General features: G+C 40.1%; 3 protein-coding genes across 4 annotated transcripts; all 3 read left to right on the plus strand.

The window, feature by feature from the left end:
• The first annotated feature begins 277 nt into the window (after positions 1 to 277).
• On the plus strand, positions 278 to 4092 carry rap2c (RAP2C, member of RAS oncogene family). The gene is made up of 3 exons (XM_068589109.1): positions 278 to 1259; positions 2055 to 2340; positions 2914 to 4092. The coding sequence occupies exons 1-2, from the start codon at positions 987 to 989 to the stop codon at positions 2331 to 2333; spliced, it is 552 nt and encodes a 183-aa protein (XP_068445210.1). The 5' UTR covers positions 278 to 986; the 3' UTR covers positions 2334 to 2340; positions 2914 to 4092.
• Positions 4093 to 7264: 3172 nt separating this feature from the next.
• Positions 7265 to 10126, plus strand: zgc:92907 (uncharacterized protein LOC436733 homolog). Its single transcript, XM_068590546.1, has 4 exons — positions 7265 to 7428; positions 8167 to 8329; positions 9019 to 9157; positions 9254 to 10126. The coding sequence occupies exons 1-4, from the start codon at positions 7348 to 7350 to the stop codon at positions 9363 to 9365; spliced, it is 495 nt and encodes a 164-aa protein (XP_068446647.1). The 5' UTR covers positions 7265 to 7347; the 3' UTR covers positions 9366 to 10126.
• A 3164-nt stretch (positions 10127 to 13290) lies between these two features.
• sesn4 (sestrin 4) lies at positions 13291 to 24213 on the plus strand. 2 transcript variants are annotated; one of them, XM_068589123.1, is made up of 9 exons: positions 13291 to 13508; positions 19584 to 19781; positions 19904 to 20086; positions 20272 to 20517; positions 21036 to 21150; positions 21348 to 21472; positions 21799 to 21965; positions 22057 to 22201; positions 22286 to 24213. In XM_068589123.1, exons 1-9 carry the CDS (start codon positions 13443 to 13445, stop codon positions 22373 to 22375), a joined length of 1335 nt encoding a protein of 444 aa, XP_068445224.1. In that variant the 5' UTR covers positions 13291 to 13442; the 3' UTR covers positions 22376 to 24213. The 2 variants fall into 2 exon arrangements, with proteins under 2 accessions (XP_068445224.1, XP_068445231.1); XM_068589130.1 differs by lacking the exon at positions 13291 to 13508 and adding an exon at positions 13589 to 13682.
• Positions 24214 to 24948: the final 735 nt, after the last annotated feature.

Consider the following 24948-nt stretch of genomic DNA (forward strand, 5'->3'; position numbering starts at 1 on the left):
AAATCAAAATAGGGATATTGCAGTTCCATGGTATGCATCTAATGATATGTCTAGTACAGTTTTGTCCAGTGGTATTTTTTGGTATGACCTTATATCAGTCAAAACTCATTAAAAAAAAAACCTATAGATATTGACAAATAAAATGATATTTTACATGTGATCATAATTTCATACTGGGTGGGTGTTTTGCTGCACCTGTAAAGCAAGTATTGAGGGTTCGCTGCCGTAAAGGCGAGGCTTTTATTCTGAAAACAGCCACACCGGAAACCAGGTTGTCGTTAGCGGAAACCAAACTGTTAGCTTCAGGAAATCAGTTGGCGAAGAGAAAAAAGCTTTCCTTTCTGTTATCAAACCTCCCCAGCTCATAGTCAAAGGTACGTTGGAGCAGCAACAGACTGTGGCCAATGGACCCTCGGGCTACAACATCGAATCTGCGGTGTGTCCGTCGATAGCACGCCCGGGTCCCGAGCCGCCGGGCCGGGCCAGAACCAGAGCAAGGCCCGGACGGACGGACATAACCAACGCTGCGTTTTGCGACACCGGTGGACTGGTGTGTGTGTGTGTGTGTCTGTGTGTGCAGGAATTGTCATGTTGTCTATAGGGAACGTGTAACGTATCACCGTGACTCGCCGCCTGAAACCACACGGCACGTTAGTTAAAAAGTCCCCGGTCCTTGTAGGCGATCACATCGGATATAAGTTCTCGAGGCTCGAGCATGGGACCGCGGGACGCTGGGGTTAGCCAGAAGCAAGCTAGCGTTCACGTGAGCTAACGTCAAACGGACGTCAACTTTTACTCGTTAACCAGCGAGGCGACGTGAGAAAAGTAACGATTATGAGCGCTGCAGCAGAGTTTATGTAAATGAAAGGAGTTGTTTGATATTGCTCCACATTCCCCAGCTTGTCGGCTCCTTAACGGGCCTGGTCGATGTTTCTGGGGCGAGTATAGCAGTGGAGCTCAGTTAGCTGCTAGGTTAGCCCGCCCCGATGAAGGAGTACAAAGTGGTCGTGCTCGGCAGCGGCGGGGTCGGGAAATCCGCGCTGACCGTTCAGTTTGTCACCGGTACCTTCATCGAGAAATACGACCCGACCATCGAGGACTTTTACCGAAAGGAGATCGAGGTGGACTCGTCTCCCTCCGTGCTGGAGATCCTCGACACTGCTGGGACGGAGCAGTTTGCCTCCATGAGAGACCTGTACATTAAGAATGGACAGGGGTTCATCCTGGTCTACAGCCTGGTCAACCAGCAGTCATTCCAGGTACGTGACGTCACCTCACACACCTTAAACCACGCACCTTAGTGTTGGCAGTTAATTACGGGGTGTGACTCGTTATGTAATTGTAGAGACTTGCAGCATTCATATGTTACTTTATGTAAAGACGATCATTCATTTGATGTGAAATACATTTTAACGTGTTCAGCTTTAAGCAACTTTATAGATATTAAACCTTGTGAAAATAAGCACGTTTACATACTTTTGTATTTATTTATATCAAACTACCAAGAAACATGAGTGTGTCACATTATTCAAATGTGAAACAGTCTTAACTGGATAACAGCTTTAAGCTACCAAGCGTGCAAAACTGGTTCCTAGTTAGAATGTGTGCAGGAAAAGGAAAACAAATCTTTGTAGTTACCACAACTTTTCAATTTGGTCAAACTGAGTTTAACAAAAGTCAAAATAGTGAATTGCCGCAACAACTTATAAAAACACCGTACTGTGCATGTTTATTAGAGAGAGCGATACTTGTGATGAAGTTTTACTACGCATTTAAGAAAAAGGCCGAAGCTGTTTCCTAGTTTCCATACTACATACTAATTGTAAAAAGTATGTAATATACCGCTGTTCTAATTCTCATTGTATACTGTTTTTGCAGGTAATATACAAAGATATACTTGTATAAAATCTTATAACTGTTTCTCCACCATACTCGATTAGTTTGTTTTTTGCATTGTTTACATCAACAGCACACTCTCTTATTGTACTGATTATTTATGTGCTCCCAAAAACTGCTGTTTTCATGAGACACCACTCGTATCCTCCATCTTTCAGGACATCAGACCAATGCGAGACCAAATAGTTCGAGTGAAGCGGTTTGAAAAGGTGCCGTTGATCCTGGTCGGAAACAAAGTTGACTTGGAGTCTGAGCGCGAGGTAGCTGGGGCAGATGGACGAGCTCTGGCTCAAGAGTGGGGCTGCCCTTTTATTGAAACTTCAGCCAAGAGCAAGACTATGGTGGACGAGCTGTTCGCAGAGATCGTCCGACAGATGAATTATTCCACACTGCCGGAGAAGCAGGAACAGTGCTGCACAGCCTGTGTGGTACAATGAGAAAGAGGTACAAGCACATTCCCATCCTCCTTTGCATGCTTGTGTTCATATATGGGCTGCCTCAAAGAGCTCACGAGGACAGTACAGTTGGCGGCACACTCATTTTCAAAATGTGATAAAATGTCCCTGCAATGTAAAATGGTTCACAAGCTGAGAAGAAATGTGACAAATGGAATGACTGAGGCGTTTTAGTGCAGTGTGAGGGAAAGAGGAGAGGTCCAGTTAGAAGTGAGAAAGACGAGTGGGCGGTGCTGCTCTGTGCAAACCGTTGGTTTAGCTTGTTATCATAAAATTGCAGAAAGTATTTGGCGTGGAGAACACAACTGTAAGAGCAGCTCAGGGCCTTGCAGACTAATGAAACGGACAGTGCTGTGAGTCGAGCCAGAGAAAGAGGAAAATGTGACATCCTGAAAAAGAAATGTGCTTCAAAACAGGAAGTTCACTTTAGATTCTGTGCGGGGTGTTGCCAGTGTTGCGTACACAGCTGCACATTAAGAATGTCTGCCTGTTTTTGCCATTTAAACTTGTTGTAATAATAAGCTGGCTTTTCTCTCTCTCTTTTTATTTTATTTTTTTATAGATTCATAATTTGTCTGGATCACCACAAGGATTTTGATGTACCATGAACCTGGGGACAAACTGACACAAACTTACCGGAGCTGGTAAAGTTTCTGTTCAGTGTGGTTTCTGACTGTCTATCACAGAGCATCTGACAGGAAAGACGTCTGTCCTATTTTTGATATCATAACTGTTTAGAAGACGTTTCTGCTGCAACCTTAACGGCCTTTTCAATCATCCAGGATGGATTCAGACTGATGAACTTGCAATGAGCGAGAACGGCCATCTGTGAATTTCAATCTTTTTTTTTCCCTTTTAGTCGGAAGATTCCCTCAAATGATAAGCAGGAGTGTTTATGAGGTTGCAGCCTCTTTTTAAAGCTGCTTTAATCACTATTATATACTTTATTATTACTTGTATTGTGTCTCGAGTTTGGAATTTGACAAAGTATTTCATAATATAGAAACATTTTGACTTTTAAGCATGCATACTCCGACCAGTTTGCTGCCAAGGTATGCTGCTGGCTCTATTTGAGAATCTTGTCTGAAAGAATTCTTCTAACGGAAATGAACTACAACAGCGTGTACGTTCAGTTTTTTTAACTTTCAGAAAATTCGACGGGATGTATGCCTGTGTGGAATACTCCTGTAACATCAAGAATTTACATTTTTATTATCGCAGTAGCCTGAAGCAGCTAAACTCATCTGAAAACATGCATGCTCAAAATTGGAAATGTTCTACTAAATCAACTTGAAGTGACAAGGAGGAGCCATTTTACTGTTTTTAGCCTGAATTCTGTCAAAGTCTCTACAAGGCATGAATCACGGGGACGCAGGTCTTCCATTTTCAGTTTTCTCGAGGAGTCTGTGGGAGAATGATTTTGGACAGACCAAAGGAAGCTCACAGTGCAACTTTGTGTTTGACTACATGACGTGTGTTGTTCTAAATTCAGGAGACTGATTTCTTGTCATCAAATTATTCGCAGCAATGTGGTTTGATAAAGGTTCTGGCACAGTTAATCAGATTTATCTTTGTATTTTTCTTTTTCTTATAGTAACATATTTATTAAAAACTAACGACATGGGTAGCCAGTTTTAAACTTTTAAACTACTAGTTTTTGCTTTTTGTGACTTTTCAGGATATCTGGTACATTGTTTTTGAAGCTGAGGATTTAACAGAGCCTTAAATAACTTCTGTTGCACCCTGGTGTCATGTTTGTTTTTCTTCTCAAAGATATAAAAATCTGTCATTTGGTAATAAACATGCTGGCCTTTCTGCTTTTGTCATTGGGCACAGTTACGGTGTTGGCGTTGATCGCTTTTCAACTTTGTCTTACAACAACACTCGCATGTCCTGTTTGGCAGAGCATCCAACTAATGTTTAGTGCAGGAGAAGTGCACCTGCTTCCTCCTAATAAACTAAATAGTCACAAGCCCATATGTATATTTAAATTGTTTTAAACTGCTGTAATTGTTCCTGTTCATACAGGTCAATATCAAATCCCTTCATGAAATCCACAGTTTAAAGTTATGACAAGTCATGTTGTGTTAAGTCAAGTGAACATCTGTCAAGTTTCTGATCAATTTAAAGCCAGTATGAACGTAAGGAACAAGTACAGTGACCAATAACTCTTTCAATAAAATGTGTTTTATACAGATGTGAAAGAATCATTGAAATGTTTTCGAAAAAATGTTCTCATGAAACATTTCTTAATCATTCCAACATTTTATATTTTACCGTTTTGCCCACATTTTACACCACTGTTTTTGTTTACTGGTACAGAATTATATTATATAGGCTTTAATTTACAGTATTTCTATGTAGAGTAGTAAGACCTTGATGTTTCAGATCATGTCTGACAAAGAGAACTGTCTGAAGCTACATTGTCTAAAAATACCAACTCTCAAAGCAGGCTACACTTTCCACGTGCGTGTGTGTGTGTGTGCATGCATGCATCAGGCTGGTGCAGTAGAGTTGGTGTGTGCTTTGCACATTTTGTTTCTTGTGTTTGTCACACAAAGCGGCGTTCTAGTTTCCACGTCCCACGGAGAACAGGGCTGGCTCTTGTTCCTCTCGCTCTGCGGTTGTCAGGTGGAGCGTCTGTGCATCCTTCACTGAGCTGGCAGCAGCTGCTGTGTGACGTCTCTGAATCGGCGGGGTCACCACAGCTCTTCCAAGCTCCTTAAGAAGCAGAGGGGGGCTATTTTGACTGCCTTGTCCTGGTTTTCTGCTGGGTTTATCTCTGCCCACACCACAAGAGAGTTGTAGGCAGGGACAATTATCCAAACAAAAGAGCCACTGGGCTGTCAGCCGAGTATGAGGTAAACAAGTATCTCTGAAGGCAGCCAGCTTGCTCTTTCACACTGTCCATGTTCAGATTACCAGAAAGTATGAACAACTACAAGTGTCATCGGAATGGTTGCGTTATATATATTTATATCTAAGTGGTCAATGCAACATTTATTTTACAGTCTTCAATGCTTTTTCCCATGTGGACTTGTGGGCCTTCATAAAAAAAGAAAACAGTTACCGCAAGATGTGAATGTGTGTAACACAGGTTCCTTTTACTTAAGTAATAATAGTAATAGCTCAATGTAAAAATACTAGCAGAATGTTTTGTTGAAACTGATCGAGGTGGAGCATATTATACTTGTTAAGTAGGTTAACAGTTGCGGGTTTTCTTTATTAAAGCTTTATCTGAAAAGTTGCTGGAAAACACAGCTCAGTCCAGATTGCTATTGTCCTACAAGAGGACAATGGCAGTATAAATTATGAACACAATAAGACAATTGAAGACATTAAGAGTGCTGATCTGCAATGATATATGCAATACAGTGTCACAATGAGGGGGAAATATCAGCAGCAGTGGGGATGCGCCCTTGAGCCCAGTCGTTAGTGTCAAACGCTAATCCCTGGATTCCTTTGTGGAGCTCCTTCACAGGTTTGCTGGTGGACACACACACACCTTCCAGTAACACAAAGTCTGAACATCCCACACTGCCTGGATTGTCATGCTGTATTTTTCAGGTGTGTTTGCCTGTCATCAGTTGTCTTTGATCACTTATTCCCTGCCACATATACTGCCACTTACAGTCTAGGACATTGATCTGTGAGTAATAGGTCGTTGGTGGACTGGATCTGCAGATCAGGACAGACACTAGAATAATACATTTTTGTTCCCAAATGTTTGTCATCTGAAGCACAATCTTTTCCAACAGCTTTGTCTTGAGTTGAATCTTCCACTTTCCAAGCAGGGATTAACTTCCATCACAGCATGAGCTTCTTATCAGATGAATGCTTCTCTTAAAGTATCCATAATGTAGAGGAACGTGAGTTTTGTCCTTTAAAAACTTCCCTCTGATGCCATTGTCATTGTGTGTCACCTTAACGTGCCCATTGACTACAGTACAAACTGTTCACACTGCAGAAAAACTAGTTCTCCTTTACTGGAACATGATCTGTCTCAGGGTTTGCTTTGTGTCAGTTTGTGGTCGTTTGATTAAAGGTGTAATACGTAGTAAATGCAGCATTCAAACTTCGCCTCTCCTCTCTGGCTCAACGAGAGAGAGGGAGAGCGCAGCCATGGATGATCGAGCTTGAGAGCTATTAAAGAGAGGGTTCGGCATCAGTGGTAACAAATCTGTGAATCAAACATAGTCTTATTTTTTATATTTTGAAGCACAGATAAAAACAGATTTTGTAATCATGCAGGCCATAGCACACTTCATCCTGATGTGGCCAGTATTCTTAGTCCACAATATAATGGCAGACATGACAGTACAATTACAGTTTTTTCTTTCATTTTGATGATTTAATAATTATTGTATTTAATCACAACCAGCCATACAGAAGATTGAACGTATGTTTCTCTTCTGTCCAACATAAAGTGAATAATATAATAATCCTAACTGATATTCAAGATATTTGATCTGGAATTACGATGCTTGAATTTCCCTTAGGGGATAAATAAATAAATTATCTATCTATATAATGTTTGGATCGCTTCAGTCGAACCTCATCAACCTAATTTGTGGTATATCTGATGGGTAACAATTTGTATTCACTGTTCAGGACATTGGGGACGTAATATGTTATCATGGTAAGCTGATTCATAGTTTCTCAAAGGGTTGAACTACAGTCTTTGAGCACATTCTAGGGACATTGTAATTGTGTTTTTATTATAAAGAAGTTGTATTACTCTACTATTATATTTCATGTAACGCTGTGCAACTCAGAGACTAGTATTTTTCCACTCAGACACATCGTTGTCCGTATAAAGCTGTTACAGCTCCAGGCCTCAAGGGGGCAGCAACACGTGTTTGTTTCACGGTCACTACTCTGACGTCACAGGCCTGAAGCGGAAGTAACTGTCAGTTCCACGGCTACGGGACGAGGATGAGCTGCTGTGAAAGGAGGCAACGAAGTGCTTTTAAAAAACAGTTTTAGCCGAGCAGTCATGAAGACAGTGTTTGTAACTGTCGGCACCACGAGCTTCGATGACCTCATTGAAGGCATCACGTGTCCAGAGACCGTTCAGGTGAGTAAAGCCAGTCGTTACGATTACGCTTAAAGTGACTGCAATACTCTGACAACGGATTGATACCCAAAGGTGGAAGAAGTCTTCAAAATGACCAGTACCACAGTGACCCTATATAAATACTCCTACTAAGGTCATGTCAATAATCTGCAAAGCAAGTACAGTAAAATGTACAATATTTGTCTTCTGAAATATATGTTACATGTAAAACATCAAATGCATATACGCAAGTTAAGTACAAGTACCTCATATGTGTACTTCAATGCGGTAATTGAGTAAATGTACTTGGGTACATTTCACCATTGTAGTATACTACTAACTGGATTTTAAATAGAGGATACAAATTAAAATGATCTTTTTCACAGCTAATCTTGCAAACAATAGGTATTAAAACAATAATGTAAAGCATTAATGGATCTGTCATTGACAACAATACTTAATTTGGTCTGGCCAATAATTATTAATGATCACAGCTACAAAGTAAGAAACATGAATTCTACATTGTGATGCTGTCAGGTTTTGAAGTTGGTCCTAAGGAAATTCATTGCGAGAATCGACTCAGGCCTGCTGTTTCTAATGATAAGTGAGGAACGTCAGAACACTTAAAGATGTCACCTGTTGGAAGTGGTTTTAAATCCATTATCCAGGTTGTTGGTCTTGGTCAACTGTGTAACATTAAAATGCAAATGTGTGTACTTTTGCCCAGTTTTATAATAAATCTCTTCTTTCTCCCTGCAGGCTTTAAAGGCTCGTGGATATGAGCGTTTGGTTCTTCAGGCTGGAAGAGGATCGATTCTTCCAGCTGCTGACAGCTGTCCACAAGTCAGACTAGAGGCTTATCGGTTTAAAGACTCTATAGCAGAAGACATCAAGCAGGCTGACCTTGTCATCAGCCATGCAGGTGAATAAAATATACAAAAGAACTTGACCTCCTGCCACTACGACACTTTCTCCTGCTATAAATAGTGGCTAGATATTAATTTATCATTCGAACGGGTAGTTTCCAATGTTCATTTCCTGCCAAAAAGACATGAATGTGTTCAAAGCAAAGGCAAATAGAGGTTTGTCAGCAGTGTCCAAACCATAAACAGAAAACTTATGATTACCACAGCAGAGCCTCAGCAACAGAGCGATACAACATGAGGGCATCAGAGGACAACCAGCATATACAAGCAGAAATGTTTTAGCAGTAGAGGCATGGGCGGCCGGATTTGTTTTTGAATGAAGCAGAATCTTACCTGAGGAGGAGAGTTTCACGAACGGATCATATAGTTTTTGTAATTTGACACAGTTTACCACAAGTTATGAGCACCTTACAGTATTGCTGACTTCTTTCAAAAGCATGTCATATAAACTTGTTTGTGTCAAGTAATCTGTCTTCTAGGATTCCAACAACAAAAAGCAAAACCTTTGTGTGTATTATTGGTTATCTTGAATGGCAGAGCTTCCCAACTTTAAAAAAGGCAACAAAAATTAAGTAGGAGATGATAACTCCACTGTATGAAATTTAAGTTTTGTAGCATAGTAAAATGACAGCAAACCAGCGGTAATCAAAGGAATGAGGATGTTTTGATCTGTTTTCATACCCAGGAGCAGGAAGCTGTTTGGAGGCGCTTGGGGCAGGAAAACCTCTGCTGGTCGTCATCAATGACAAATTGATGAACAATCACCAACTGGAGATGGCCAGACAGCTGCACAAGGACTCCCACTTGTTGTACTGCACGTGCAGGTATGTGTGTGGTCACATGTGCAGTTTGTACGTGTGAGGTTGCTTGGTAAAATTAAAGTAACACGCGTTTAAAAATGTTTTTATTTATTCTTTCAGCACCCTGACAGAAACCCTGAGGACGATGGATCTCTCTGTTCTTCAGCCCTTCTTGCCTGGACAGCCCAAGCATTTTGCAAATTTCCTCGACAAAGCCCTCAATGTTCAGTAAAACCTTAATGTGACTGCTTGTTTTCTGTTAAACTGAAGTTTGATGACCTTTAGAATATAATGTTTTAGAAGATAATGATACGTGGTTCTTCACTGTGATTTAACAGCACATCTGACACTATTTTTGTATGCAATAATAATATATGTCTTATTTGGCTCATGTGTCCTGTGAAATAATTGTATATTTATTCTCGTTCTTATTGGTTTAAAGGTTTTTTACGAGTCAAAGAAAACCAAAAATACTCAACAGTTCAGAGCATTCAAGGCATCTCTGCACTTTGAGATGTAGCAAAGAGAGCTGTGTTCATCCTAATCAGCTGTTTGTACATTTTGAGTTGTCTGACTTCTTTGATGTTATACAATCAATGCATTTTGTCTTTGTGTCTTGACCTCACCCATGAGGAATTATAAATCTAGAGAGAATCTTATGCTCAATGCTGACAAAATAGTTTAGAAAAAACAAGTTATGGGGTCCATCAAATGAGGATGTGCCGCGTTTAGTGTTTGTGGTATGTAGGGATGGTTGCAGCTGTCACTAAGCATTGCTCTAACTGTTTGTTAACATCTTTATAGGCCAAGGGGTTTGTATCCGAGAGGTTTGTAATAAAGCTTATGGTTGAGGAAACTAGGTATAAATATAAATAACGTACTGTACACTTCCCAACTACATTTTACTTCAGTTTTTTATCAGATGATAAATAATCCAACTTAAACTAAGTGTACACGGCTATGTGTGTGTGTGTGTGTGTATATATGGTATGTGTATGTATATGTGTATATATGTGTGTGTATGTACATATGTATATATATATATATAAATATATATATATACATATGTACATACACACACATATATACATACTCATCATCCTCTACTGATATATATATATATATATATATATATATATATATATATATATATATATATATATATATATATATATATATATATATATATATATATATATAGTGTTCTGGCATGGAATAACCTTCATTTATGCAAGTTTCTGTTCTGCTGAAAAGCAGGGGCACCAACCGCTTGAGTAATCAGTGTATTAGAGGCTTTTAAACGTCACATAACCTGTAGGAAAGAGGTACACGTTATATGTACATAGACCAGATATTTTAAATGATTTAAAGTCTTTGCAGAAGACACATTTAGGAAACATGTTGATGTGTCACTGTTGATTCATAATTTCTTTAGTTTCATTTTCTTCACCAGGAGAGGTTTTGTGAAACAGGAAATCATAGGGGAAAGACAGCATAAAGTTTTGTTTGGGTCCTCAACCTCTTAACAGTGTTTAGAGTCACAACTGGAAACGTTTGTGTCCACTTTTCGCGACTTAGGCGGAACATTTTTGCTGCAGCTTTACTGACCAGATTGGTTTACCTGATTAAAACCTGCTGCTGTGGCCAGTAGAGCAGGTTAACCGGCCAGTTGCAACAGCATTTGATAATGATACTGTATCACATTGTGTTCATTTTCCAATTCCCTGAGATGTAGATGGAATATCAGGCAGCTTGATGAATAAATGAATCTCTTATATCACTGTTGTGCAAGACAAATAAAACAGAACGGTGGCAGACTTCCTTTCAAGGAAAGTCCCCTTTGTTTGTTTTTAGGAGAATTTCTGTGTAATAGGTGGGGCATAACAGCTGTCAGATTCTGGTTACAGACAGCTGTTTTATTATATAATTTTAATTAAGGAAATGGCTAGTTACCTTTAATAAACAACAGAGAAAGAGAGCAAGGGGTCTAACCACATAAAACATTGCATTTCAGAAGTTGCACGGCAACAGCTTATTATGCTTAATGGCATGGAGCTTGTCAGACTCAAACAACTGCTTTGGTTGTAGCCAAATTAATATGACAGGTGCAATTTGATTAATCTCTGGGCAGTTTCTGAGATTCATATACAAGTTAAAGCCTCATCCTAGATTTTAGATGTTTTCGAATCATTATCTCTTTTGAATATTGTAGATTTGAAATGATTATCAATCGAGAGAGAATTCATGAAAAACTATAGTTTATATTGAATTACACTTTTTCCTTTTTCCAGCTCAAATGTAAGGATTACATTTTGTGTCTTTATCTTTGTAACATTTTATACATAATTGGGGGGGATGGGGTTCAGCTAAAAGACATAATTTGAAGATGTCACTTTCATTTTTATGACACTTTCGATCATAAAAATAGTCGTTGGTTACAGCCCTAAAATATGTTTTTTAAATCTAGGACCTCGCATTGCAGATATTCATCTGGTGTTTTTCCCTGAAAGAATTAGAACTATTGCTAAGTGGTTTAGACTGGTTCTGCCAGCCACTGCATAAGATTCACATGATGTTTGTGCAAACTGCATGTTAATCTAATGTAGATGGACAATCTAGGCCTGTGTCACTTGTTTTCCCCAGAGCTCCAACTTTGTTTTACATAAAAATGCAAATTTCTACAATATACTTAACATTTATAAGGTGAAAATGCAGAAATAATGTATGCACATTAAACACATGCTGAGTGTCTTCAGCAGTTTGGAAGAAGTACAAAAACACAGAACCTGATATGCAAGCCTTGATTCTCAGACAGAAAAACAACCTCATTTGAACCAATTCAATCCCAGAATATCTGATGAAGAACAAACGCCCCATTCATTAAGACAAGAGAAGACTGAATAAGTCCACACAAAAAGTAACAATTGGGTCAAAGCAAGCCTAAATGTAGTGGTCAGTGGTGGACATCTCATGTAATCAATGCTTGTTATGTGTTTAGTTTACTTCAGGATACAAACATGAATGCTACTTGTTGTCTTCATTTGTGGCATTGTAATGACTTAAAGTATGACAACAAGATGGTTGAGAATTTACCGTCTCTCCTGTTAAGTAGTACATAACTTTGATGCAAACATATCAGCAATGTCATCTAAGAGATCTATTGACAGATTTATTCTCAATTAAGCACCTCATACAGCTTTGAACAGTCAAATATCAATTCATGTTTACAATTGATTTAGCTTCTATAGTGTAATCCCGTTTGATATTGTTTCTTTACTAGGTGTTTAATGGTTAAACAGGGCCAAAAAGGCCAGAAACTGTAACATTACATCATGGCTGGACATAATTTTCTATAGAGTACTGATATGCTCTTGTAACCGCAACTACTATTCTTAAAAGGTTTTCCAAAACAATTTGTATGTGGACTTAGAATTAAAATGTTTGTTTTCTGCGTTTAGTTGAGGTCAGAGAATGCCAGTTACCCACTGGGAAAATTCTTTTTTCACTCTTTATGTACAGACTAGAGGCTGTCACGTTCAAATCGGAAAGGGCCTTCACCAAAAACGACTACTTCCCCCTTTACTACTCAGCAGTGTTAAAATGTTTGTTATGTATTACTGGGAAACTTATCAAACCTCCTGGCGGGGGATTCAGGATTTCCTCTGAATCCTTTGGAGAGTCCCTTTACAGTGTTGCTTATTTGGAGGTAAGGGAGTTCACCCACACCCTAAAACAGTTTTAGAAAAAACAATACACAGAATTATGTGGACAAGTCACATGAGCAGATCCCTATCCAGATCTCATATCCAAACATACAAATAAAGATAACTCGGCTTTCGAGGCAGGCCCCGGGGCGTGCAGCTGATCATGTTGCCTGCAGCGCTGTGATAAATCCAACAAAAGGATCCCTAATTCAAGTAGACAGTATATTGTTGCGAAAACCAAAAACAAGGCCGTCCACAAAGAATACATCTCCCCTCCTAATAAATCAATCCCATCAATCGGTATGAAGTTTGCAGCCTGACCCTATGCTGTGTCTTTCTGCCTCTAAGCGTTGTTGTTCGGCAGATGTTCATTAGCATTTTGGATATTACCCTCTCAGAGCCGGCTCCGCCTCCTGCGCTATGATTGGGCACACTGTTACTGGAGCTGTCAGCTCGGCTCCGGGAAGGTTTCCTCTCCCAGTCCGGTGTCTCCAGCTCGAGACGGAGCGACTGCAGCTCGAGACGGGCTCTGCTCGCCTTTGTTAGCGAGGCACCGAGCGGAGACAGAGCCGCATCCATGCAGTAGCACACTTTTTTTTTGGAAAATGATCATCTGTACGAATAAAATGGAGTACCCCCTGAGAACCCAGTGCCAGCGAGCACACAAACAGGTAGGTTAAAGCTGACGAAAAAAGACAACGCTGTTGGAAAACAGTTTGATTAGTTTCAACACATTTGCAGCTGGCGGTTAGCCGGGTCGCTTGAGTACCGTCCATTCATTTGCTGAAGGGATTAACGTTATTTTATTTCAAGGGAGAAACTCTGAACCAGCTCTCATCAACCAGGTTTGCCGTTGTTTTGTTATTTTCAAGCTTTATCTGAATGACGTGTTTGGGCAGTGAACAGCTGATGACTTAAATATGACCATTAACAGTTTATTTAATCTCTTAACTTTTTAACTTGTCAACCAGTAAATTCTCCACCGTCCGAGTGGCCGTGAGTCAACTGTTAGCTAGCAAACTTCTGACCGAGCTATAGCTAACTCAGCTAACGGTTGACCGAGATGCAGTTAAATCCCAACTAAAAATAAAATACAATACAAATAGTTTTCATGAATGTAATTCTGATATGTGAGCTAACTGCCACCTTTCACTACCACCAAGAAACATTTAGTAGTTAGTCATTAGTTTCTATGTTCAGTCGTTGAAATGTCACGTCAAAGCTCGCAGCGCTTTGTCAGCGGGGTATAAACTAACGTAACCGTCGTTGGTGGACGTAACGTTACATTTAAATGGTTAACGTGAACAAAACGATCCGTCTGCTGTCATTCGTGTGAATGCGTTCAACGTGATGTAGGTTAAAGCTGCACAACGCAACGAAGAGTCTTCCTTTGTTGCCTCACCGTTGGTGATTTAACGGCAGCGTTCAGAATATAACGCGTTTTATACGCGGTTATATTTAACTTCCACGCAGGTTTTGGTCGAATACTAGCGTTAAAGTGCAGGAACAGGGGCTGAGAGCTTTGCAGTAAGATGAGCAAACTGTTAGTGACGATGACATCATCTTAGGATTTGGGAGAAAAGTGTCAGTCAGTTACGGTGAAGTAATGCGGTGCCATTTAATAATCATAAATATAGTATATGAACGAGGCACAACAATGGACGTGCTTTTAAATCCACGAGGACGGTTGCGCATTGTTCTGTCTTTCTTGCTCCAGGTTGCTGGTGACTTTTATTGTGCTGTTTTCTGCTGGCTGAAGTGGACTGCCAATCAAAGTTGTTTTTCTCCTATGTCGCTGTTTTTCCGTTTTGCAACAGAAGGGGGGCGCTGTCTCAAGTGCAGTCCTAAAGACATGTTTGCTGCAGATTAGAGCCCAGAAATGGAGCAAAACAGGGAGGAATGTGAGAGGCAAGGGATTCAAAACCCTCTACTCTGGTTTCAAGTCCAATTTGGGTTATTTTTACTTTACTGTCCCTCTCCCTGTTTTGCTCTTCATATTCATAGGCATCCATATTCAATCATATTGCATTGACTAAATAATCGTCTTTAACAATCAGTGTTTGTATTGAGACCTATGCAAAGCAAAATAACTCTGTGAGTTTACAACTACATTACACAAAGCACTTGCACTTGTCTGTTGAAATAAACAAGTATTTGGCAGGCATGTTAGCGCCACCACATTTAAGCACCTGCCTTTTGATATAATAACCTGCACGCCCCTGGCTTGTCAGTGAATGAGATTAGTAATGAATGACCTGATTATCAATGGAAGTTTTTTGTTGCCCCATTGCTCTGCCTACCTGGCCTTTTCATGTCCAATCACTCATCTGCTGTGTGTGGGCTTGGCTTTCTTTCTTTTTTTAAATCCTGCAGCACAGTGTTTTGTTTGTCTTGGTTACGTTGTACGTGCTGTCCTACCCAGCAGCTCCTTTCCCTCCCCTCCCCTCTTTTCCTCCCCTCTCCAAACATCTTTGGGCTGCAGCTGGTTTGTTTTGCACTTCTCTATGAGTTCATGTTGCAGAGCCAAAATCGGCCAAAGCTGCTTGTGTTCCGGTGATTTGGGGAGGGGAGTTAATGCCGTCAGAACGTCGGCGCATGATAAGGACGGACCCCCTCCAGGCTCAGCCGGAATGCAGATTGAATATCCTTCTCCTGTATCTGCAGCAACCCCCTCTTGCAGCCCACCAACACCACACATACAGACATTACAAGCGTGTCTCATCTCAAGCTGACACATTCACCCTTCATTGGAAGATTGCAGGCAACATTATTCTACTTCTGTATGTGTAATCTTAGTCCTTTAAATTCCTGCACATGCAGCGCTGCCGTTTTGTTTGTTAGCCTGCTATCATAGCCTGTCTTTGTCTCCATTTACCTTTCCTCCCCTCGGTGACGTCATCCCTGTTTTTCATTTCATCCTTGTCTCTTGCTCCTCTAATCAATAAACAAATGACCTGTCCTCTGTTGGGAAGGATAGTTTTTGTTATTTTGAATTTCCAATGATCTTTATCTGGGAATTTTTACTTGCAACCAGCTGTCAAGGAGTTTTTTGTGAGTTCTATCTTTTGCATCCAGGCCACAAGTTTGAATCCATCTTGCAATTTGAATATTGCAGCGCTCTAATATCAACACTACTGTCTTGCTTTTGTCACCATTATGCTTTGTTTTGACTCAGGGGGGGAAAAATGTCTTTGTTTCAAAATCAGTAGCTGCTGGAAATACTGTAAGCAGAATGAATAGGTTTGTGTGCACAAACCCTTAATGTGCTTCACTCTCACACTGTTTATATTTATATGAAAAAAAATGCTTCGTAATCCCATATACAGTCGCTCAAACGATGATGTGTCTTTCTGCTTCATGTACACACACAGAGACTCGTTAATTTTTTTTTCTTTTCATGCGGGTGTTTTTTTTCCCTGTGTGTGGACAATAGGTAGTGTATCACCTTATGAAAAGTAAGGCTGTGTGTAGAATTTCTGGCTCATTTCAGGCAATAAAGATAAAGCAGTGTGGATGGGTGTCTGGACACAGTTTCGGCAAAAGATGTCTCTCTAAACCCTCCCAGTGTGTATTGATTAGAATTTATTTTTTTTAAACGGAGGATAAATCACTTGAAATATTGATTTACTTTACTTGTGGAGTCTGTCGTCCAGTGAAAAAGATGTTATTTAAGATGAAGCTTTACCTTTCAAATACTGGAAATTCTTTTACATTTTCACTGAACATTGTCATAAACGTACTGTATATTGTTTTGAACTGGCAGAGTTTTAATTTAGCTTTCATTTTGGAAGCTAGCAGGTGTCAGCAGACACAGACTAATGCAGTTAAAACTTTAGGATGTAGTTCCTGCTGTGCGACTGCTCACATCAACCGTAGTTCCTGTTTCAGTTTGACATTTTCTGTCGAATTTGCCCAGACATGTTTATGAAATCTTACAAAACACCTATTTCCTCTTTTGATTGTGTGATGTTAGTCTCCTAGGTTTGGACGGGAGCAACTGTGTTCCTTATATTACTGTTCTTGTCTCGGCTGGAGATTAGATGGAGGCTGAAAACCAAATGAATGATAGTTAAATGGCCACTGACTTAGAGTTCTGTGTTTTTACTTCTGGTTGTGCATGTATTTCGGTGAAATTGTAATGTTTCTCATCAGGCTGTGCGGCCCAGTAAATCCCAGTGTGATCAATAGAGTCTCAGACACTAATGCTATCTACACACACAAGTTATTTCAGCTTTACCTATTCGAAACAGTTACCTTTTGCAGAATTATTCCTCATGAAGAAATGTTTTTTATGACAACACTGGAGCAAGTCAAAGTTAAATGCCTACGTTGTGCCTGAGTTATTGCATCACCTGGTTGCTTGTCATGATGTTCCACGTTGATAAGGTTGTGTGTCATGGTCTTGGTGGGATCTTATAAGCAGCTCCTTTACATTTTTTTCATACAATGTTTGGATATTGGACTCCTGTTACCTAACCTAACATATTTTTTTAGTTTTGCGTTCTTATTGTCTGATGTGCAGTTACTTTTTTATTCTGTATAGCACAAAAAACGTCCACTGTATTAGCTTGCTGTCACATATGCAAGTAAATCATTTTTTTTCTTCCTATATAGCATTTTTTACCCATAAATTATCTTGGTCATTGTTTTTATCTTAAACTCTCAAATATGAATACCTGTTTCAAAAATACGACAACAGGGTTGTAGTAAATACACAACAGTGACTATCATTTCTTGCACTTGAGTCAGAGAATCTGTGTTGTAGTGTTTGTCTTACAAGCTGAACAGAAAAGAGTTTATTGAACAGTTTCACATGGATCTTTCATAATCCAATAACGGTACAATCGTAGCTTATTCAATTGACAAGAAAGAAAACGCTAACTGCTCCCCCTACATAAGTCCTTGAGAAGTTAAACTCTCATTTCCTTCCTCATCTCAGGGTCTCATTGTGTAGACCCTGAGATGCCTTTTCCTTTAAGTGACAGAGCCAGTTGATGCTTGATGGAGCAGTGACAAAGATTCTGCAACTCAGCATGCTAATCAGTAGCGCTTGTGTTTGCATAGAGTTGCTCTCATGAATGTGCTCTTGTCAAGAGGTTTTTGATTGGCAGGCACCTGTGTGCTTTACGGACCATCCAGCCTATTTCCCATGTCTGTTGACAGACAACAGTGGGTCAGGGTCTGTCTGAGCCGGTTTCATTAACTGTCCTTGTAAACTCTTTTTTTTTAATCTTTCTGTTTGATATGTTTTCTCTTTTACTTTACAGCAACTATGAGATTAGGGGAATTTGAACATCATAATGAAATTGATTTGTTTAACGTGTTGTATGTAAACATGTTCTCAGCTTATATAGGTCAAGAGGTGGAGCCTCTAACAAGTCACAAGTAAACCCTGATTCACTACAGACAGAAGTGATATATCACAAGAAGCTATCCGCCAGATAAACATGATTAATGTCAAGGCCAAGATGACATGGTCAACATTCGCTCCGACTATCTTTGACATAAGTTGATGTGAAAAAAATAATCCTAGACAGCATTTAGTGATAATAAAAAGAGAAGTCTTTGCCAACTTGAGTATAGTTCAGACTGCAGCGAAGCATTTGGCTTTGATCAGCTTTGTGCACTCGGGTTTCACATGCAGGCAAACTGCCAGAGGCTGAGCTCCCAAACACCTTTTCCTAGAGGCCATTCATTGTATGATGGCAAGAGGGGTAATAAATGGCAGTGCCTATGAGGGCAGTCCAGCTTCTCTCTCCACATGGGTCTGTTTCTCTTGGCCTCAGGCTTCTCAGCCCAGGCACACCTATGTTTGTCTTCGGTCTCATCCACTTCTTTGCTGAAGTTTCCTTCTTCAGGGCCCTTTCACGTTAGTTTCTTCATCTGTTTTTTAGTTGTTTTTTTAGAATTTCACTTTTGATTTACAGAACTAGATGCCTGCAAATTTACAGAGCCTCATTTACATTTAACACTGTTGTAGTAGAACTGTCTGAGGCATCAGACCCTGCTACAATAAAGAAGAGTTGGTGTCTTTGTGGTTTTTGAGACTCCAGCTGAGCACCATTTTTTTGTGCAGAAAGAATATTGTCAGGCATTCACTCTCTTAGCGCTGGTACTGCAGCATCGCGGCTGCCTCTCTTCAGCTGACTTAAAGTGTGGAACATGACTCCAAAGCCCAGTCTGAGCCTGCCATCACGTGGTGTGCTCACTGAAGTCCAACCTTATCTTGAGCCAACCTGCTTTGGCTATAAAATGAGTTATAATAATTCAGTCGGCCCCACGTTACTGGTCTTTGTATTGTTGTATCATCTTTTTTGAGGAGCATTTATATGTAGGCCGTATTTTTAAGGGAACTTTTCACAAAGATTATATCTCGTACATTTTTGTTGTTGTCTAGAAGTTGTCTTCAAACGGCTTGATTTGTCCAAGCAAAAGTCCAAACCCAAAGATATCAAACTTACTGGCATATAAGCAGATAAAAGCAACAAACAATCATGTTAGCGCTGTGAACCAGCATATTGGGGATGTTTTTGATAAAGAGATTCTCCAAATTTATTCCCATTACATTTTCTGTGGCTCGACAAATTTATTCCCATTTCAGCTCTAATGGCTGCTGCCTCAGCATCCGACATATGAACACAAGGATTCAAATTCCTCCAATTGTACTGCAACGCCACACAGCACACAATTTTTGTTTTCCCTGTCAGAAACAACCTTCTCCTCCTTCTCTGTCCTGGTTTCTCTAGGTGATAGTGAACGGTGAGAATGAGCGAGTGTCGCTGCTGTTCATGAAAGCTCTGGTCAGCAGGGGGAGCGTGGACACCGTGTCCCAGCAGATGGCCTCTCACCCTCAATACTTGGAGAGCTTCCTGCGCACACAGCACTATATCCTGCACATGGACGGCCCCCTGCCACTGCCGTACCGCCATTACATCGCCATTATGGTCAGTTAGCAAGCGGTTCTCGTTTACATACCCAGTAACTCACCATTCATACTGTACATGTAGCTTAGCAAACACAATCGTTTTTGGAAGTTGTCTAAACTTTCTCTTTCAATGATTTTTAGGCTGCGGCACGACATCACTGCAACTATTTGGTGTACCTGCACTCGGCTCAGTTTCTGAGGGTAGGCGGGGATCCTCTGTGGCTGCAGGGTTTGGAAGCAGCGCCCTCTCGCCTTCGTCTCCTTGACCACATCAACAAAGTGCTGGCCCACCAACCCTGGCTCACTGCCTGCTCACACATCCAGGTACAGCAAAGCAGCACAGGCTGACAAAACAAATTGTTTAACACAACAAGGCAGTATTAAAGGATTACCCATTATCACTTAGAAAAATACAGAATTATTTACGTCTTAAGAGCACTCAGGATGCAGATTAACGAGTATAAAGGGAATCACGTCTGACCCTGAGCTCTTGTGTCGGTTCCCACTAGACGCTGCTGAAGTCGGGCGAGCAGTGCTGGTCGCTGGCTGAACTGGTGCAGGCTGTGGTGATCCTGGCCCACTGCCACTCCCTCTGCAGCTTTGTGTTTGGATGCGACACAGACTCTGACTTTGTTCCTCTCTCCAAATCTGCTAACGGTGTCCCGCCGACCTTCTGCCCCTTTGACGCTGCCAACGGCAACACCAATGTGCCTCAGTCGCTTGCTTCTCCCTGCGAACACATAACACGAAGACGGGTAACAAATCTGTTTTGTCTTGCCTTTTAAACAAGTACATTAACTTCATTCCCTTTTTTATGTAAGTGTAAATAATATATGAAGGTTAGATATGCATTAAATAGTATTTTTAAGTCACAAAGGTTATACAGTTGCTACTTACAATTCATGTAATTGACAATTACTCGCTAATTATTTTACTTTATAAAAAGAAAATATTACAAATGTTCCAAAGATACTCAATTTACAGTGAAAAGCAGGAAATTATCATGCTCTACTGTCTACAGCATGTATGATCCCTCACATAAACTATTAAAATAAACCGTAATTCATAGTATGAATTATTTGGTTCAGTTGGTCTAAGCATGTGTTGCTCAGCGTTAAATGCAAACTGATACGTCATCACTCTTTTTGTATAAATATGAGATTAAAGTGGGAGATGCATTTTCTTATAATAAGGATTATTCATCTGTTACTTGTAAGATACTTGAAAGTCAATTTAACTTCATCAGTGTTTTTTCTGGTGTTTGTGTCGACAGTCTCTGGACTCCAGTTGTGACATGGTGTGTCTAAAGGAGAGGATTCAGAAATCCCAGGAAGAGCGCGAGAAGAGAGAAGAGCGTCTGCTACAGACACAAACACTCCAGCAAACAGGTAACTGACAGCAGCAGAGGAAGGCAGATACACACAAACAAGATAACGCTGTGCAGATGCTCCCACTCACTTTTTGTGGTTATCTTGAGTGTTACATTCATGTCACATGATGTGAAACCTGAGCAATCAGCCACACTTATTGACACTCTCTCTCTGCCTCTCCACCCCCTTTGCTTTCATTGTCTCATATTTTTTAGATATTGAAGAAGAAGAGGAGATGATGTGCTTCACAGACCCGACACATTTTATCACAGACCCTGACTTGTGCTATCAGGAGTTTGCTCGTAGAGAGGAGGACCACTTTCAAGTATTTAGAGTTCAGGTGAGGATGTTACACATGTGAATGAGTCTTGTCAGTTAACTTGGTATGTGTGCGTCTAAATCTAGCTGGTTTACTTTATTCGGGTTTCAAGGTAATACTTCCATGTTGCGCCATTTATGCTGAGAATCCAATGAGTTTAGATCTTGACTGTGTGCATGTAGGTTTAACTAGAAAATACAAAACATGCTATAAACTGCAATAAACATGCTATAAATGCCATACTTATACCATAGACATATGGGCTGGGAACCACTGCTGTACCTGATAATCTTAAACTAAAATCAAAACCTTGCTGACTTTGAGCATGTGTTGTATTGTCTCTGCAGGACTATTCATGGGAGGACCACGGCTTCTCCTTAGTCAACAGATTGTATTCGGACATCGGGCACCTCTTGGATGACCGATTCAGGAGTGTGACTACTCTCCCCTCGTTGCACAGCCCTGACCTGAAGAGGGCCATCTGGAATTACATCCATTGTGTGTTAGGAATACGGTGAGACAGCTGCAAAAACATCCTTTGTGAGTCATAGAAAAGGCGTTTCTTTGAGTTAAGTAGATAAACACACATTTGTTTGTGGTTACAGGTATGATGATTATGATTACGGAGAAGTGAATCAGTTGCTGGGGCGGGATTTTAAGCTGTACATCAAGGCTGTGGCTTGTTTTCCTGATGCCACCAAAACTCCAGTGTGTCCGCTGAGTTTGGCTCCACTTAAAACTTCAGAGCGGGTAAGAAGACTTTTCCTTTTAACTCTGTCATTCAAACCTCTTTTGGCTCTCTCTGTGAATCACTTTTCATTTTATTCTCCTCAGATACACGTTAATCTACTAATCATGGAGGCCCGGCTGCAGGCTGAGCTGCTATACGCTCTGAGAGCCATCACTCAGTACATGATTGCCTAAGTGCTCGGAGAGGCACGAAGCTAAAACTCTCCGCCGGTACAGAGAGGCGCGAGGATGAAGAAGTCTAAACCGCAGACGGTGAAGTGGGACGAGAGCGGCACATTTAAGGACACAGAGTTCCATCATTTAGTAGCTGTGCCTCGTGAATGTGCTTTTCTTTTTCTGAGTCAATGTATTCATACCATAGTGTGCCATGCCCCTCTCCTCCCGCAGATTCTTCTGTTCTCTTATCAAGCATCTCGGCTCTTCAACGTTACGTGCAATTATTTCAATTATTCAATTGTTCAATTTCAAAGAGTTGTTTGAATTTTTACATGTTGTTTTGTGTTTCACCTCAGTCGACGAGAACAGCTTGGTTGTAGCAGTGTGTTACGGTGGCCAATACTCTCGTTAGTTTCATCAGTCTCCTTGGTATTAACTGTACTTTGACCCCTAAAAATATCTTTTTGTACAAGTTGAATGTTGATGGGAGACCAGGTTCTCTGGTATATTTTGGACAATCCGTGTCAGTGTTGGAGGAGGACTTTAAGTGGACCGTGAAGGACGACAGTTTTGCCCTCCCTAACATTTCGTATTAATGCTGGTCAAGAACAAACGCATCAGTTACACTGCTGGAAGTTATCACATCACTATATTTTCTTTTAATAAGCACTTTTTTAAACTTTATATATTTATAATGCAAGGTAGCTCATTAGTGGACATGGAGACACACAGCGTGTGGGTCTGACGCCTTTCTTCTCCACTTATGACATGTAATGAAGGTTTTTAGACTGTTTTTGTCCTGCAACTTTCCGACTTTGCTTTTGTTCTCAACCCCAGAATTTTGAGTGAAGTAACTTGATATCCAGGATAATTCAGTAAATTATTGCTCTACTTGTTACTTTCAGTTCAGTCCTGACACATAAGGAATGATGTTTTCAAAACTCAATATTTACACCTGATAAAAACACATTTGTAACTATACTTAAGAAGTCAGTGAGCTGTTTCCTACAGTGAAGATTAAGCTGAGCCATTTGCTTAATAATTTGTGTGCTTTTTGTATGGATGTGCTTTATAAGAGATCAAATCAGAGACTGAGTTTTAGTCTCAAAGAAACGCTACAGTAAAGTGAATTGGATGAGAAGGATCCAGTTGATCTGCACTGCTCATAGTAAAGCTGATTAGCAAGTCAAAATACACGGTACACTTTGCAAAGCAGAACAATGTGCAAACTAGTTGTTAAAACACTTAGATCTTTTTTTCTGTCTTTTTTTTATTTTTATAGTTTTTGTAAACTATAGAGTACTTTGTTTTGTTTCTGGGTGTGACGGTAGGACCTGCTTGTTGTGCTGCATTCTGGGTAGATGTAGAGGTGTGACAGACTGTTTAGAGTTAGTAACTGCAGTATGTAGAAAAGAAACAAGCGCATATTGAGAATATAAAGCAAAAGCGCTGTTAACACAGGTGCCTTCAGGCTAAAACTGGAGTGCTGCTGAAGTGGAGGGATGTAATTACTAGAGGCTGAATTTCAGCTGTGGTGGTATAAACATCCCAACTGATGAGTTTAAAACTTGTGGCTTTTCCCGCATGAATGGGAGCTGGTTTTCTTGGTTTTGGTCGGCATTGTTTCTGATAAATATTGAGGCTGTGAACGCCCGCGTTTTCTATCAGACACCTTCTCCAATCCCCAGCAATTCAGCTAAGAGCCTTCGACGCAGATGGATGTTAAAAATGTTCAACTTGAGCAGATTTTAAAAAAGTGATCTATTAAAAAAATAAAATAAAAGTGAAAAGGCCAAAAAAATGTTTTTGAAAATGTGAAGAAATGTTTTCTATAAAGATGCTCTATGAAAAATAAACGCTGTCAACTGTGTTAATTTCTTCTGCAAGAGACCTTTCACAAACTTACCAGTGGTTTGCAGGATTTGTTTATTTTTTAGATCACATATCATGCTTTTTTTTTTATAACCAAATACCTTTCTTTAGCAATCCCTGCTTTTAGATTTACCTCGCCAGTGGCATCTTAAATCACTTGACTACATGAAAGTAGCATTTTTAATCAAACCACTTTATTTAATGTCCAGAATGATTGTCACTGCTACTTTTACATTTTGTTGTTAAGCAGCAGTATTGTGTATGGTGCTGTATTTGCCACCATGCTGTGTCAGTAGTTGTATTGGTGGACATCAGCGGCCTCTAGTGGCAGATATACGTAATAACTTGGCACCAAAGACTCAGACAAAGTGGGTTAAACAGTTTTTATTGAATTTATTTCTTCTGTTCAGAACTGTTTGTCATCTCTGGCTGACTTTACAAGTTTTAAAGAAAGAGACTGATTGGGGGAGGGGCTTAAAAACTATCAACATGAATCAAAAATCATAAACATATTGGCTTATGCACAACTCATCATTCCCTGTCCATTGAAGAAAAAACCCTTGCCGAATACTGAAACACTGTATCAAATGGGGCATTTTTGAATTTCAAAACAAACATACATGGACTAACTGCTACTTAAAGAAAACTATAGAACAAAATATGAAGATAATTATTACATAGAGGGGGAATACAAGGGAAGTGATAAACACCACACCGGC

This window comes from Clinocottus analis, unplaced genomic scaffold, assembly GCF_023055335.1.
Source record: "Clinocottus analis isolate CAN_PGR_092001 unplaced genomic scaffold, fCliAna1.0.p SCAF_10, whole genome shotgun sequence".
NCBI lineage: Eukaryota > Metazoa > Chordata > Actinopteri > Perciformes > Cottidae > Clinocottus > Clinocottus analis.